Below are 18,106 nucleotides of genomic sequence, written 5' to 3' on the forward strand. Positions count from 1 at the left end.
AACAATAAAAAAAAAGGAAAAAAAAAAAAAAGATAGACTAATTAACCAGACGCTGTGGTGGGAGGCTGAGGCAGGAAGACTGCTTGAGCCTAAGGGTTTGAGGTTGCTCTGAGCTAGACTGAGGCCACAGCACTCTAACCTGAGCAAGAGTGAGACTCTGGTACCAGGTATATGCAGGTAGTATAGGCATCGGGGACATTGGGAAAACTTAACCTGGGAGCAGCACAAATTAGAAGATGTTATTGTTTCTTTAAAATTTGTACAAAAATTAGATGGATTTCTTTTAATTCTTCAAGTCATGCACGTTGTATTTCCCACTTTATTAACAAACTCAGAACTTTCTCATCCCTGTAAGTAGTACTGTTATCCTTCCTGCCGTGTACAGTCTAAACACAGTCTTTTTATCTTGTTCTGTTTGTCCCTTAGCATCTCTGTGGTGTCTGTCCTTTATCTCTAATCCACTGTACTTCTCTCTGTTCCTGTCGCCATGGCTCCCCACTCACGGTCACAGAAGAGCATCCTCTTTGATGCTGTCCATTCGTTCATCTAGTATTTAGAGTCTCTCCTCTATCCCTGTGCCAACGACTAGGGACACAAACACAAATGGCTTCCTTGACCTCAAACAGTCACAGTCTAATGGCAATTTAGGCTTGTAAAGAAATACCACCTTATTAGATTCCTAAAACTATTTTGTAAAAATGTCATTATATCATCTTCAGATATGCTCTTATTATTCCCAGCTATAAATATTAAGAAAACAAGTTAAAGTACTCCTCGTATGTTATCATGTTCTGGTTAATTTCACCCATAATTAACAGTATAAGCTTAGTTTTCCCTTCAAAACCCACATTTTCTAAGTTGTATGTTACTTTTGGTAGCCAGCTTTCATTGACCAACGTCTCTTAGTAGAATTAATGCACTTCTGTAAGAACAACTCTCCACTCCATGAGCAGTTCCAGTATTTGTGAAGGAAGATCTGCACTTTCAGATCTGCATTTGCATATGTGTATTCTTCCTGAATTCAGGGTTAATAGTCTGACTTAGCCTGTCATCTCCAAGCAATGAATGGGAACTATTGCTTCTGTGGCTTCTTTTCCTAACTCTGTTTAGGAAAGGGAATTTTCAAAGGAAAGAAGATGAATGTTTTATGAGTGATCATGAGGTAGAGCTGTGTTGCTTACTGTTACTCTCTTTCACTTCCAGCTACAAGAAAACACATGAAACGCTGAGTCACGCAGGGCAGAAGGCAACTGCAGCTTTCAGCAATGTGGGGACGGCCATCAGCAAGAAGTTTGGAGACATGAGGTACTGTGGGAAAGAACCGTGGGAACACTGCCAAGCCCTTGGCTTTCTGATTGAAGGGAATGTTATCTGTTGGCCAGTCTTCTTAACTTTTATTTTTTTAATTTAATAGATAAAAATGTTATTTTTATTGATATTGATTGATGACTAAGGTACATTTTTATATTGGGACTTTTTTGCCTGAAGATCAGTTTAGGGGTCCTAGTCCTAAAAATGCCCTTTTCGCTAGAACCCAACCTAGTCAAAATAGAAGACAGAGGGTAACCAGTAAGGGAGATTTTAAAAGAATGTAGCACACATGTAATCTTACTAGCTAAAATTTAAACGGTAAGTGAAAATATACATTCAGTAGAGTATGCTCTGATAAACTGCTCTAGGTTATATATTTTTATACATTTATCCAGTATATATTTTTGTGCTAAATATACATATATTTATTCTTTTGTTCCATATAATATTTACTTTTTTACGGTTATTTCCTTCACTTTAGCAATATTTTGTGAAGATCTTACAATTCATTACACTTTTTTTTTTTTTAGTGCCCTCCTGCATGATGCAACAGCTGCATTTTTAATGTCTTTATTACTTTAACTCTAGTGCAAGGTTGTAGCAACACTTTTAGACAAATACCCTTGTACATTTGATTATTTTTATGATTTCACTATTATATAAACTAAGAGTAAACATCAAGTTTAATTTTGAACTGAGAACCAAAATGCCTCACTGTAGGCATCAGAAAAGTAGTATTGGCCACTTTTATTTTTTGTATTATGTATGAGGAAGCTATATAGAATTATTAGTCTTGGAGTTTTTGCTTGCTTAAATACCTATCATAGTTTATTTTTAATTTGGTTCATATGCTTTGGGAGATTTCTCTTTAGAAATCAGTTTCATTTTTCTCTCTAGAAACCAAATTTATATTTAAAAAACGTTTCAAATGCATTTTATTTTATTTTATTATTATTATTATTATTTTGAGATAGAGTCTCACTATGTCACTCTCGGTAGAGTGCTGTGATGTCACAGCTCACAGCAACCTCAAACTCCTGGGCTTAAGTGATTTTCTTGCTTTAGCCTCCCAATAGCTGGGATTACAGGCATCCACAACACTGAGCTATTTTTCTGTTGCCGTTGTCACCATTGTTTAGCTGGCCCAGGCTGGGTTCAAATCCGCCAACCTTGGTGTATGTGGCCAGTGCCCTAACCACTGAGCTATGAGTGCTGCCCTTCAAATACATTTCAAGTTTCTTCTTTTTAAAAGAAATCTGTGCTTATTTATTTTCCTGGATTCTTAAACTATTACTTTTTGATAAAAATAAAAAGCTTTTGATACGTAAAGGAAAATATTTGTGTTTGCATCTTTATATTTACATTTACATGTATGTGTATCTTATTTTCTTTTACTTCAAAAATTGCTGGATTATGCCTATTACTCATGAACCATCCTATCAATTAGGCATTCCCAAGGCCAGAGCCAGAGTTAAATAAGGACATGTGCATGAGTTTGAGTATGTTATTTTATCTTCATTTTTACTAATATCCCCACAGCAAAAAGCAAGTGAAGTTTTTCAGAGGCAGGTGTGATGAACTGGTAAATATTCTGGATTATTGGTTACCCCTAATGTTATTACAAATAAAATTTGCAGTTCATTCCACTGGTATTATAATATTTATCTAAAATAATTAAATAATCCCTTAAAACAGGAAATATCCCATTACCTGTTATGCCTGAGAACATATATTTGGCCATTTATAAAATTTGATTTCAACATACTTAGTTGAAATGTTTCACTTGAACACTGGAAATTGAGCATCTCACTGCTAACTGGAATAGTGTTTCAGCATCTTTAGGGGACCTTACTAAACACAAATGAAGCTTATTTAGAATACATATTCCCAGATTGTACCCCTCAGCGGTCGTGCCTCAGTACAATGAGGCCTTGGGTGAAGTCTAGGCGTATGAGTCGGTAACAGGCTCCCAGGTAATTCAGCTTCAGATGATTAGGATATGAGGAAGTGGGATGTGACTCATCGCTTCTGTTCCCTGGTGTTCTCATTTGTGAAATGGCGGTAAGAGTAATAGCATCATTCTGTTACTATGGCGGCGCCTGTGGCTCAGTCGGTAGGGTGCCAGCCCCATATACCCAGGGTGGCGGGTTCAAACCCGGCCCCGGCTGAACTGCAAACCAAAAAATAGCCGGGCGTTGTGGCGGGTGCCTGTAGTCCCAGCTACTCGGGAGGCTGAGGCAAGAGAATTGCTTCAGCCCAGGAGTTGGAGGTTGCTGTGAGCTGTGTGATGCCACGGCACTCTACCGAGGGCCATAAAAGTGAGACTCTGTCTCTACAAAAAAAAAAAGAAAGAAAGTAGCAGAAGAGAGCGTGGCATGTATTATGCACTCAATAAATACTAGTTTTTCTCTTTATTAAATGGCCGTCTCATGGAAACTGGGGAGAGTCCATCCACAGGAGCCCACTGTATTTCATAAAGGGTCTGCTGATGGTTGTTCCAAATAATGAAGAATAAAGACTAGTTTCACATTGGTGCTACATTGATGCTCATGTTCATACACTAATTGGGTATAATATCCAGGTTGTCTTGATTACTTTCCTCCTATTTCAGTGTGGTTTTATTTTAGCAGAACGAATAACCTATTTCCCAGGAGATCCAAACTTTTTATGAATTACTACTCCACATAGAGAATATAAAATCTATATTATCAACTGTGGCTAAAAGTATAGAAAAATGCATCTTATGTTACTTGATATAGTTCTAAAATACATTGAAGAGTTTGAAAAATTCAGAGCTATAGTTCAATATAATATTTTATATTTTTATATTTCTCTGAAACCCTTTGTATAAAAATGAGGATAACTCTTGGTGAAAGCAACAAGTTTTGCAAAGAATTTTTAGTTTTACGTTATGCTAAAACAAGTAGTATTCATAAAAGTCATTTTGAAATTGTTTAAGTTTAATTAAAGAGCCTTAACTGAGAATATTTAGTAAATTTTGATTTTTTTGTTCAAATTAATGTGCCATTTATAAAATGATAATGGAGAAGTATTAAAATTTTATCATAGACATTTTATTAAAACTTTTTTTTGGTTAAAAATGTTATTCTATATTTTTATTAGTTACATGAAAAATCTCTTGTGCATTCTTGGAAGAAATTCCTAAACTTGTTCAAAAAGATTCCCAGCAAGGGTGGCGCCTGTGGCTCAAAGGGGTAGGGTGCCGGCCCCATATGCCGGAGGTGGCAGGTTCGAACCCAGCCCTGGCCAAAAACTGCAAAAAAAAATTGCCAGCAAAACTCAGATACCTTGCAAGAAAAAAGATACCTCTCAGTTTTTTATTAAAATAATTCCAATGAGTACTTAGTAAGATCTTGAAAATCTAGAATTTAGAACTTTTAGTAACTGGATGAAAAGCGCTGTGTCAAGATTTAATTTATGTGTTTTATAAAAATAAATTATATCTCCTGAGCAAAGTAAGATTTTCAATTTAACCTGATGGTCATGGAATTGCCTCATCTTTCTCCATCTGTAAAATAACATTGTTAATACCTGCATAACCAAAGTGTTTCCTGTGAAATTAAAGTGAGTTCACATTTATGAAAGTACTCTGAATAAATACAAGCTGTTGGAATCATTTTTATAAATACTATTGGCATCTTCTTGGAATTTCTCAGTGAATTTGTTCAAACTGTGGTCCAGTGGGGTGAAATGTTTGAAGAAGGCATGTAATTTTATTAGACAGTCTAATACAGTAGAACCTCCATAGCTGACCACCTCCCTACATTGACCACCTCAGTAAATTGACCTACTTTTCATGAGCTGGGCATGCACCACCTGTACTTAATGGAAGTTCCTTACATTGACTAGCTCCATATGTTAACTTATTTGTTACAGTCCCAAGGCTGGTCAACTTATGGAGGTTAGAAGCAAAATTTATTATAATTTGGTAAAATAATCTGTAAGCTACATTAAAAAGTCAGTATACTCAGAAAAGAGGGGAGAATGGTGTTACCAATCTTTGCTTTGGGGCTCTGGAAAGGGATGGCGAGGGCAGCGGTGGTTGTGAGCCTCCTGTGCTAACTCTGCTCTGCTTTTTTCTCCCCATGCTGCTGGGCTGCAGGTCTCACTCCATTGGGTAAGCGCCACGTGGCTATGTGGGGGGCTCTGCCCACTCCCTGGCTGCCCCCTTGCTGCCTGGGGTTCATTTCTTTCCCGCTATGCCTCAATCAGAAAACTGGACTGGACTCTCTTTGGCAGAGCGTGTTCATGACCAGGAAGATACAGATCACAGGGCACCTATTATGTCTGAATTTATTTAAGTACAATTTGTCTCATTGCTGGATCATTTACACCAATTTCACTTGCTGAGCAATCTGTTAGGAATCTTTTTCTGTGCCATTTCTTCCTACTTTGACAGAGGTCCTTAGAATTGAAAGAAGAATAAAAAAGAAAAGTGGTGACAGAGAGGTGGATTTTGAAATAAAACTTCTAGAAAGTTGAGAAACAGAAAATTGTTTCTCTAGACTGTTATGTTTCTCTGAATAACTTGTAACTATTAACTTGTGCCAGTGTTTCACCTGCAGCCTTCTATACCTTGTGAAGTTGGAAGGGAGAAAGGTTACCGGGAAAGCATGTATGTTAAGTTTGCAGTTGTCAGACCCAGGCTAGGAATTAACCCTACCTCTAGCTGGGACCTTATTGTATATATATATTGTGGAGAGAGGAGGAATTTTTTTCTAAGAAAATGCTTATATTTACAGAGATAAACAGATTGGTAATGCTGATGAGTTTCTTTTAGGGATGTTTTTTAAATACAATTTTTGAGGAAATATTTTACCTAATAGTTTCCAAATGGAGTGTCTAAAGTAAGATCCTAAGTATCCCTCCAGTTTCTTTGTCCTTTGCTTTCTGCATTCTAGTAAAGTGCTGTTCATACTAATGACCTCAGGGGATATTGTCAGGGAACGGTGACCCATTTGATCCCTGACCTATTAGCTTCTTAAAGAACAGAAAGCAGGGATGGTGCTGAAATGTGTGAAGGGTCCTTCTTAGTATAGTGGTGAGTAAAAAAATAATTTTTTTTTTAAGTGGAAAAGTGCTTGAAAGGGGGATCCAGCCAGGGCTAATGCTCAGGGCAGTGGATCCATTTTGCTGGCTCTCTCTGCTCACCCTGATTTCTGAGTGGAACTTGATACAATATGATATGACATAATATAATATTAATATAATGTAAGCAATCAGAGGGAAGATGGGTCTGCTACTGTTGGATTAATAGGATGAGAAGGCTGAATCTCTTAAAATTCTGAGGAATGTTTTATTTGTATCAAACATTCTTGACAATCAAACCAGAATGGACACTGAAGCCCTGGCCCCCACTCCGGCCTGTGTGAATTTTGTTGCCAGGCTGGGGTCATGTTCCCTTGACGGTCCTATGTTAATGACCTGCGTTCCTTGGTTTCTCTATGATGCAATGATTAGTGTCTCCCTGCCAGGCTCTTCCTGGGTGCTGGCCTTCTCTCCATGAACAGAAGGGAGGGGAGACTCAGGTTGGGCCTAGCGAGGATGCCCCTGGGCTACTGGGCTCACCTGGAGGAAACTGGACTGCTCAGGGTTCCTGGCCTACGGGCCCTAATACGCAACTGGGGATCATCTCTTCTTCATGTCTACCTTTGAAAGCTGACTGTGCCCCATTATGCCAAAGGAAAACAAATAGTATCTTGGTTGGGTGGGCAGGGAATATTTCAAGTATGTGAAGTTTCTGTTTTAGAACTGTAAACAGGGAGTTTTTTTTTATGTACTTATATTGTGCCATCTTCTTTTTCCCCCCTTAATCCACTTTTGCCCTGAAGCTACTCCATTCGCCATTCCATAAGTATGCCTGCTATGAGGTAATGTGTATAAAATATTTTATATAATTATTAATGCAGAATGTGTTTTAAGTATGTATTTGTATTTACTTGTGGGTTTTTTCCCCCTCCTTTATGTGGAAGGAAATTGCTGAAGTGCCACAACCTGCCTCTTGTCTGATGGTGTTCAGGAGCAAAGGCTGACAATTCTGTAGAAGAGTGTAATGGGGTTGGGCTTTTGGCCAAACACACGGCTTAAATCCAGCCTTTCCTTTGTGACCTAAGACAAGTGACATAACTGTCTCAATCTTCATTCTCTTATCCATACACTGCAAGAAATAAGACCTACCTCATATGGTGGTTGTGAGGCATAAAGTAACTTGTGTAAAGCACTTAGCACAGGATCTGGAACATTCCAAGCATACTTGCAAAGGTAGAAATACGTGGGGCGGCGCCTGTGGCTTAGTCGGTAAGGCGCCGGCCCCATATACCGAGGGTGGCGGGTTCAAACCCGGCCCCGGCTGAACTGCAACCAAAAAATAGCTGGGCGTTATGGCGGGCGCCTGTAGTCCCAGCTACTCGGGAGGCTGAGACAAGAGAATCACTTAAGCCCGGGAGTTGGAGGTTGCTGTGAGCTGTGTGATGCCACGGCACGCTACCGAGGGCCATAAAGTGAGACTCTGTCTCTACGGGGAGAAAAAAAAAAAAAGGTAGAAATACGTTTTCTCATTTCAGCACAATTACATGCGAACCTGGGAGGAAGATGAAAGGAAAAGATAGGAGACCGAGAAGGCTAAAGTTCTAGAAAGGCTATCATTAGGATTTTTTTATGGTAGATATTAAGATGACATGTCTGTAGAACAATGAAGTGTTATTAAAATTACTGGCAAGTTTACTACTGAAAACTTGAGAAAGACATTCCGAGCTTCACGTTTGCGTGATTAATACAATCAGATAAAATCAAAGTATTAGTAATAGTATACATGAAAGAACGTTAGATTGGGCATCAGAAGATGAAGTTGTAGCCCAGTCCTGCCATAGTTAACTTTGCAGCCTAGGGAACAGTTACCTCAGTGGTATCAGTTTCATTATATTTAATTAAAATAAGAGACTAGAATCAGATTTATTATTCTCCCCAAGGTGCTCCCAAAGCCCTAGAACTGCCTAGAAATCAAGCATATTCTATATTGTGGTTTGAATACATCATAGAGAGGGCTCTGTTACTTTCAATAGTGTGAGACCACAGAAGCCAAATTCTTTGCAGTGCCAAAAATTTATAGTTGTACATGATATGATTAAATCTAATCAAATAGTTTCTTCCTATCCTCCAGAATGCATTCTAGTGCAATTTAATTAGAGGAATGTCTGTTCTGTTATGTCTGATGATATCTCTTCTGCACTGGGGTTATTTGGTTAATTGGTTGATTTGGAAATTTAACTACACTATTTGGTTCTCTGTATTTGGTGGTAAATAGGGAGTATAGATTCAAGAATGCTTAGTTCTCCTTAGAAGGGATTGGTACAAACTTACGAACACCCAAATTAAGTAGTGTAACCAGAGACTTTGCTCCTGTAGGTGTCGAATTTTAAGTCTGGATGTGATAAGAAGGCTCGCAAAAAATAACATGTCTTTGTTCTTTGAACCAGGAACTCATCTAGTAGTGGCTTATGGGTCAAATACAGTCAATAAGAGTTTGTCCGAAATCAACTTTTTAGAAAAAAATTATTTTACTCATCTAACATATACCCATGAACCATTTAGGCTTAAGCACAGGCACTCCGTGGGCCTGTGTAGCCGATGACGGGCAGTAATGTGGGCGGGCTTGGCCAAGTAAAATCTGCAGGGAAATGAAGTAACAATAAGTATTGAGTCATTGAAGTATAATGTCACTATTATATCATCACGAAATAGGAATCATGGAGGCTACTCTTGGGGATTTGACTCATGTTTGAGTCATATACAAGGCACGGTGCCTTCCAGGACCCTCTGAACAATGGTGACATGGTTAATCCATGCAGCCTGAATGCAGGTGCGTTTCTGACTATGTGGAGTGTCAGAGACTCAGGAGGCCATCCTCAACAAAGCCAAATAAAAATGCATTTTCTTTATGTTAGCTGCCTCTTGATAGTCTAAGAATCATACTTCATTCCACATCATACAGTGAAACTCATATTTTATAGCCCTTCTTCTTTATAAAAGGAGTTTCATCAGGTCATTCCTCTTACTTTTTTTTTTTTATGTTCAACAGAGAATAGTATGTGGTTTAGGATAACATTTAGTTGAATTATTTGACCTGAAAATGATAGACTCCTGCATTGAAAGCTGGCATTGATATAACAATTAAGATACATTGAAAATGATAGACTCCTGCATTGAAAGCTGGCATTGATATAACAATTAAGATACATTGAGTTCCGCTCCTGTTTCTTTAGCTGGACTTAGTGTTATTTTTAATGGTAATGACGTCTTTAAACAATAATATCATGTGGCCACATCCAATATGAGAAATCAGAACACACCAAATGAAGTATTCAATGCTTAAAGCAACACGATGGTATGTGGATCATTTAACACAAAGAATAAGTCCCAGAAAAATGTCTATAAGCTGTTTGGTAAGAGAACAAATAGGTATATCCTGTTTGGAAGGAAAAATAACACATACTAATAATGCCATTTTATCAGGCATTTGGTAAATAACTGGGCATATTTCACCCTAAAATAATCAAAGCACTAACTTTCTGAAACACTGCTTCATGAAAATTGTCAAAAGGATTATTTTTGAGGCATGGAAAAGAAAAAAAATTTTTTTTTCCTTAACTCTATTTCTGTCCTGTCTCACATTCGCTGTAATAAATAACTTTACAATTCCAACTGGTAAACTCAAGCATGACATTCTTCATGCAGAATTTCCATTACTCACTAAAACATCTGAGTTAGGAAGAAAAAAAAAAAACAATTTTTTGTGGTAAAAAAAAAATTAAATGTTAAATGGAAAATGAAGCTAGCACCTCCTTGAGTCATTGAAAATGATTTATAGTGTCCTATGGAATTATTACTGCTGTAGCCTTGCCAAATGCTGTATTATTTATTCCACAGTTCAGTTTCTGATGGTTTTACCCAGAAAAATTCTGTCAGGTTCTGATTCCTGTACATCACCTAGCAGAAGTGACATATATTTAACAATGTGGTAGGTATGGGTGGCAAGCCCACAGGAAGTTCTGGTGCAGACATGATGTTGACAAATAAGAGCAGAAAACCAAACAGCATGGGTTGCTAAGGCAGCTGGGTCTTCAGAGCTGACCTCTCTTTTTTTGTTATTTTAGGAATTCTCCTACTTTCAAATCATTTGAGGAGAGGGTTGAGACAACTGTCACAAGCCTCAAGGTACAGATGAAGTGAATTCTGTGTATGTGGGTCCATTGAATCAGGACAGGGTAGCACTGCTGCCATTATTAGTTCCGAAGGCAAGGCAGGGCCACCAGCATCCCATTCAGCCAAGAAGGCAGACCTGCTAAAGTCAGACCTTTTTATTCACATCTAAACCTATAAATAAAACCAGTACCGAATAATGTCACTGTATCCTTAGAGCTGTTTGTGTAAACCATTCAGGGATGAATTGATCATGAAAGTGAACTGGGGTTTGTGTTTACCTCATAATCTCTTAGTGCTACCTCCCAACCCACAAAGTAGATGTATGTGAGAGAAGATTGTGGAGAAGATAAAGGTGATATGAATTCGGAATTTAGAGCATAGTGAAAGTTAAATAACAGCTCCGAGTGCCTCTGGTTTGGGCATAGACCAGCAAAAACAAAAACCCTAGTACCATCTACGTATTTTACTGCCATCCATGAACTGTCAGCTCCCCTACTGAATTCACCTACTGAGGCCAGCACTGTATGGTTATCGTGGAGGGAAAATTAAGCTGAATCACAAAATGCATTTTATAATAATGCATGTGATCCCTGGGTATAAATGGAAAACATGCCTTTGACATAGTAGGTGTTAAAAAAACTTCACTAGATAAAAATATTTGAGCACAGGTGAGTTAGCCTACAGAGGAAAAGGAGCAAAAATGAAGTCAGCGTGGTCTTAAAATGTATCAAAGTTTTAAAACAAGAAAATCACTGCAACTACTAAGGTCATTTTTAAAGACAGGATCACCTAAACAATGATCTCATTACAGCTTGATGTCATCATCACTCTTTTGTATACCGTCTATTTCTGTATTATACGATTACTGGGGAGATTAAGAATATATACAATCTTTAAGGGGACCACGCAGCCACACGCACATGCTGGGATTCAGCTGCTCCCGAGTATTCTCACACGTGTCACCTGTGTGCCAGCTGGTAAATCGTTCCTGACTAGAGGTCCCAGACGCTCTTATTGATTTGGATCTGGTAGGTCTTTCTCTTAGGGGAGAGTTTTAACCTTAGTTTTCTACTTCTGATTTACTAGGCCAGTGATCAGGTGCTGAAGCTCCAGGAATGAAAGTCCTGCTCAGAGCTGGTCAGGCCTTCATTGGTTTGGTTCCCCAGTAGTTTCGAGCCCTGTGGTTTGACTGTTGTGCTTCACAACGCCGTCACTTACCTAGTGTACAAGAGTCTATAGGAGCCAGTAAATTCTCCCAGGAGTAGGGACTTTTCTTTCTTTTTTTTTTTTTTTAAATGGAGGGACATGCAAGGTTGTGGACATTTCTCTTGGTAAAATAGAAAACAAAAGGCTCAAAAATCCTAGGAGTCAGCTTCTCAACATTGGGTTTACAGCTTTAGACAACCCAAGAAGCATGCATTCTGTTAACATAAGTCCTGATGCAGGAAAAGTGGTATTTTTTAAGTTTTCTCTAGAAGAAGAAGATGCAGGGCGGCACCTGTGGCTCAAGGAGTAGGGTGCTGGTCCCATATGCCAGAGGTGGCGGGTTCAAACCCAGCCCCGGCCAAAAACCACAAAAATAAAATAAAATAAATAAATACATAAATAAATTTAAAAAAAAGAAGAAGAAGAAGATGCAAAGAGGCAAAATAAAGAATATATTTTCATTTGCTTTTAGGAAGCTAGTAAGCTTACAGCCCCTTTTAAGTGTGATCCCCACTCCCAGCCTCTCCCTTTTCTTGCCTTCCCTCATGGAAGGGATAGAGCCTGCCTCCTCCCGCAGACTTCCACCTAACTCAGCCCACCAGGCACTAGCCTTTGTCAAGACCTCCTGAAAGCGAATTCCACGCCTGTACTGTACTTGGTTTAAAAAGATTGACAGCCCACCCACCTCCTGTCTCACAGCCAGAGCCTACTTCCTCTTTTTCTGTCTACCCAGGCGATGGAGAATAGCTGATAACCACGCTTTGTGTAAAACCTCCCACTCCCTCAAGAACGACACATTTCTCATTCCTTTTTTCCTCTCTAGACTAAATAAAAGATATGTTTAATCCTTCTTTATATAGCTTATTTTCTGAGTTTACATTTGTATTCTCAATCTTCTCCAACCATTCTTTTGTTCTTCAATTATGAACCCTTGGGCTGTTTTCAGAGGGAGTGACTCACGGATCAGTAAGGATGAGAAGAATTCCTGCGGGTCTGGATGCTGCATTTCCATTCACAGGTCCTGCGTTAAGCTAGCTTTTTAAAACACCACTGATCAGGAACCATGGCCATAGTTATGTTATGTGAGAAGTTACATTCTGCTGTAAGGTGAGGCTGTCTCCTGCCATTTTCTCACATAGTCAGTCACGTACCATGTGATGGCTGTAGCAAATCAGCTGTGTTTTTTTTTATCCCCAATTCTGTAGTTAGTTTTCCCATGAGAAATGGTCCAATTCTAGAAAATTTACTTCTGACTACATCTTTTTTTTGAGACCGTCTCACTCTGTTGCCCTGGGTAAAGAGCTATAGCATAATAGCTCACAGCAATCTCAAACTTTTGGGCTTAAGCAGTCCTCTTGCCTCAGCCTCCCAAATACCTGGCCCTACAGGCACCTGCCACAATGCCTGCCTAGTTTTTTTTCTCTGTTTTTTCGTAGAAACAGGGTCTTAATCTTGCTCAGGCTAGTGTCAGGCTCCCGAGCACAAGTAATCCACCCATCTTGACGTCCTGGAGTGCTGAGATTATAGGCGTGAGCCACCATACTGGCTTCTGCCTACGTCCTTGCAATGTATTTATTACTTGATGACTCCTTAGCTGGTGTCACCTCTTCTATTTGTTTCAAAATTAATGAACAATCAGATGCAGAATCAATACCTGTGGAACCACATTTGGTATATTCTATCATGTTCCAGCGAATTATGAGTAACTACATCCCTTTTAGCCATTGTACATCCATGTAAAGCAGATCAGATTTTTAGTGCACCTACTTTTTGATGAATACATTACATGGGCTTGGTGTCCATAGCTCAGTGGTTAGGGCGCCGGCCACATACACGAGGGCTGGTGGTTCAAACCAAGCCAGGGCCTGCTAGACAAACAAGCAACAACAAAAATAGCCAGGCATTGTGGCAGGCACCTATAGTCCCAGCTGCTTGGAAGGCTGAGGCAAGAGAATGGTTTGTGCCCAAGAGTTTGAGGTTGCTGTGAGCTGTGACAGTAAGGCACTCTACAGAGGGTGACAAAGTGAGACTCTGTATCAATGAAAAAAAAAAAAGAATACATTACATGGCCTGAATCAAAAACACAAAAAAAGGCAAGTTATATTACCCTTTTTATTTCTTTATATCTTTGTGTCTTCTTGTGTCAACTGTTTTATCATGAGAGATTAGGAAGCCCAACTCAGCAATACAAATTAAATTTTACACAAAGAACTGTTCTAATTTTGAAGACAAAACAATGTATTCTTGGATAGAAAACCATTATGGAGGGGAAGGCTCAGGGTTCAGGAGAGGTTTATTGTTCACATCTTACTTGAGCAGATCCTTGCCTAAAGTATTACAATAGGCGTCACTGAACCCACATGGTTGGGAGACCCTTTGATTCCATCCCTTCTTTGGCAGATTGATTTCTTTCAGTTCCCTCCTTTTTTATTTTACTATTGTTTTGAAAAAATATCAAGAAGTAGGAGAGCAGGCTTGGTGCCTTTAGTGGTTATGGTGCCAGCCATACAAACCGGGGCTGGCAGGTTCAAACCCGGCCCATGCCTGCAGAACACAATGACAACTACGCCAAAAAATAGCCGGCATTGTGGCAGGCGCCTGTAGTCCCAGCTACTTGGGAGGCTGAGGCAAGAGAATTGCTTAAGCCCAAGAGTTAGAGGTCATTGTGAGCTGTGATGCCACGGCACTCTACCAGGGGCGACATAATGAGACTCTGTCTCAAAAAAAAAAAAAAAAAGCAGTAGGAGAGCAGAATGAAAGAAAGCCCAGAGGGGAACAACAGTAATTGATATTCCCCTGATTCAACACTGTATGTGATTTCTATTGCAAAGCAGAAGCAAAGGAGAATGAGAACGTGGATGAAAAAGAAAAGAGAGAATGAGAATTGTTAACATAGTTGATTACATCTAATTAGTCTTATTTATTTTCTCTCAGGAAAGAAATAAACATAGTGAAAAATCACAGTTGAAAGCCTCCCTTCCCACCTCTTCCCGGTGCTGAGAGAACAGAGTGGAGGCGGACCAGTGCTCCAAGCCAGAGGTCCACTAAATAAGCCAAATCCAGCTGGTCATCTAGTTTTGAATGACTTGTAACTGGAGAGTGACTTTACATTTTTTTAATGGTTGAAAAAAATCAAAATGAAGAATAACGTTTGTGACATGAAAATTCAAATACATGAAATTCACATTTCTGTGTTCATAAAGTCTCATTAAAACACAGTCATGCTCATTTACTTATGTAATATGTGAGACTGCTTTTTTGACAGCTGGTTTGAGTGTCTATGTCAGACTATGTTGCTCCCAAACCTAAAATATGTACTCGCTGGCCCTTTACAGACCTCAAGCAGAGTGGAAAAATGCGATTTAGGAATTGAATTTAAGAGGCAGAGAAATTTAGTGACAACTGTAGATAAGTGTAGAAAACTGCTTTGAAACACTGTTTAAATTTTTTAAAAGGTAATCCAGGTGGCATGGACACACGTCCCCAGTGTCATTAAAATGTCTGTGAGTGATGACTTTGGGGACAGTGAGGTGCAGACATCAGTTTGGCAGTAGCAACATTATTTTCTACTTTCCCTTTCCTCAGAGTGTTTTTCTACATTGTGAAAAACAATGGAAGGGAAGGCCAATGTGATTATTAATACAAATTGCATTAGGCATAGCCCTTTAAATATTCTTTTGAAGGGCTTTGGATAAGGACCTTTTTCAAGATATACTTAACCATAGTTTTAAACTGTAAGTTGACTTCTTCATGTCTCTATTCTTAGTCAATAACAAGTACCAAGAATAGAGTCTTACAAGCATCTAACTGTGTTTTAAGGTCTATTCCTACTATAAAATCAACTGTCTAGAAAGTTGTGAAATTATCAGTGCTTAAGACTTGATCCTTCGCCAACTCTCAAAACAGATCAGCTTGAGTACGCTGGATATTTGTTTTTCAAAAAAAAAAAAAAACACACACCAGAAATTATGTTCCATTGAGCCCTTTGGCCTTTTCTAAAGGAATTTGTCAAAAATTCAGATTGCCTTGCTAACTCCCAAGTAGAAAAGCTAAGTTTGAGTCACTTAAAGATGTTTATAACATTTGTAAAATTGGAAGAATTTAAAATCTAGTCAATTTTCATTAGATTGGTTCTCTGGGCAAGTAGGGGGTAGATGCTGCAAGTCCTCAGATCTGATTATGCTCCTGAAGGGACTAGAATCTGAGATGTAGAAAAGATAGAGAGAGCATTGATAAAGAGAGCATTCTAAAGTGAAATAAAGTTTAGCATCCTATCCCCAAACCCAATTATGAATGGCATTGTAGCAGTCTGCTAAAAGGAAACTAACTTTTCTATATTCTTTTGCCTCTAAAGATAAAAAGTATTTCTGAATTTGAAATTAATCAAGATTTTGGCATTCTTATAAAAATATTACAGAAATGATTGGGAATGACTAACTGCATTTTTGCATATCTGCTCATTTCAGACGAAAGTAGGCGGGACGAACCACGGTGGAGGCAGTTTTGAGGAGGTGCTCAGCTCCACGGCCCACGCCAGCGCCCAGAGCTCAGGAGGCCCCCGGCGGGCGGAGGAGGAGGAGGAGCTGCAGTGCTAGGGGCAGCCAGCGGGGCCAGTCCACCAATCAGCCACTGCCCAGCCGGCCTCTGCTCGCACCTACCCAGATAAGAAGAACAGAATCCCACTGGGAGAAACCTAAGCCTTGATGTTGTTATTCAAATGGCCTCTCCAGAAAGTTTAATAAAATGATTTCCATTTGTATTTGTGTTGATGATGGACCACTTAACCATCACACCTCAGTCAGTATTCATAGATTGTTACCTTTTAAAATGTCCCACCTTGAGCAGGTACACAACTGGTCATAACTCTTCTCTGCGTAATTCCATGTATATTTTCCAAACATGTAGCTAGTATTTGCTTTGATTTTTGCTTGGCCTCCTTTGCGATGTGCATGTCCTAGAAGGCTGAGTGAACCCTGGGGATCAGCAGGGTGGGTCTCTTTCTGACTGTCTCTGGCAAGTGGATGACTTACTGCAAACCCCATCTAACTCCTTATGATCTCCTTCCCCTACATCAATTATGTATGCTTAAACAATTAAAATAGTTGATTTTAGTGATGACTTTGAATTCTTATTTCCTTTGAGTCTTCAAGACTATGGATGACCTTAAATGTTGGTAGCTATGATTCTACAGATGCTACTTGAAATCAACTTCTGCTAATTTGGTGAATATGAGAGGATATGAAGGTAAATACTTCAGTTACTACTCTGAGGATAGCTAGGATGGTAAAATTACCTCTAATTCTAAGATTCTCTCCAATATACATAGAGTGGTAGTTACTCAAGTAGGGGATAGCTAGAAAACAGGAGAAGTAGAGTTCTGCAACCCTTTCCAGCATGCAGATTGTTCATGTGTATGAAAATAATTGGTTTTTATTAATCCACTCTGATTTCTGCAGTACCTTTTACCTTCCACATTAGAAGCCTCTCTTTTCTTCTTCTAAATGGGATCATACATTTGTTATTAAATAGCAGGGCTACCCTATTCATAATTGCTAAGTCATGGAAAAAGCCCAAGTGCCCATCGATCCACGAATGGATCAATAAATTGTGGTATATGTACACCATGGAATATTATGCAGCCTTAAAGAAAGATGGAGACTTTACCTCTTTCATGTTTACATGGATGGAGCTGGAACATATTCTTCTTAGTAAAGTGTCTCAAGAATGGAAGAAAAAGTACCCAATGTACTCACCCTTATTATGAAACTAATGTAGGACCTTCACATGAAAGCTATAACCCAGTTACAACCTAAGAATAGGGAGAAAGGGGAAAGGGAGGGGAGGGAGGGGGAAGGAGGGGGATTAATGGGATTACACCTGCGGTGCATCTTACAAGGGTATGTGTGAATCCTAGTAAATGCGGAATGTAAAGGTCTTAGCAAAATAACTAAGAAAATGCTACAAAAGCTATGTTAACTAATGTGATGAAAATGTGTCAAACGATCTATGAACCAAGTGTATGGTGCCCCACGATCATACTAATGTACACAGCTATGGTTTAATAAAAAAAAAAAAAAAAAAGATACATTGATAAAATGCAGACTGAGTAAAAAAAAAAAAAATCACAATTTAGGCTCAGCGCCTGTAGCTCAGCGGCTAGGGTGCCAGCCACATACACCGGAGCTGGCAGGTTTGAACCCAGCCTGAGCCTGCCCAACAACAACAATTACAACAAAAAAAAATAGCCAGGTGTTGTGGGTGCCTACAGTCCCAACTACTTGGGAGGCTTAAGCAAAAGACTCTCTTAAGTCCAAGAGTTAGAGGTTGCTGTGAGCTGTGATGCTACAGCACACTAACCAAGGGCAAC

At 39.1% G+C, this 18,106-nt stretch overlaps 1 protein-coding gene across 4 annotated transcripts in view; it reads left to right on the plus strand.

Annotated features, from left to right (window-relative positions):
• The window catches only part of TPD52L1 (TPD52 like 1), a 108,836-nt gene extending 91,385 nt beyond the window's left edge, over positions 1-17,451 (plus strand). Inside the window, exons 4-8 of one of the 4 annotated variants that reach the window (XM_053592820.1) lie at positions 1,204-1,305; positions 5,435-5,449; positions 7,164-7,202; positions 10,485-10,545; positions 16,206-17,451. In XM_053592820.1, coding sequence (XP_053448795.1) covers positions 1,204-1,305; positions 5,435-5,449; positions 7,164-7,202; positions 10,485-10,545; positions 16,206-16,334 — 346 coding nt within the window. In that variant the 3' untranslated portion in view covers positions 16,335-17,451. The remainder of the gene's footprint in view (positions 1-1,203; positions 1,306-5,434; positions 5,450-7,163; positions 7,203-10,484; positions 10,546-16,205) is intronic. The other 3 variants (XM_053592821.1, XM_053592822.1, XM_053592823.1) reach the window with 3 other exon arrangements.
• Positions 17,452-18,106: the final 655 nt, after the last annotated feature.

The sequence above is a fragment of the Nycticebus coucang genome, chromosome 5, assembly GCF_027406575.1.
Source record: "Nycticebus coucang isolate mNycCou1 chromosome 5, mNycCou1.pri, whole genome shotgun sequence".
NCBI lineage: Eukaryota > Metazoa > Chordata > Mammalia > Primates > Lorisidae > Nycticebus > Nycticebus coucang.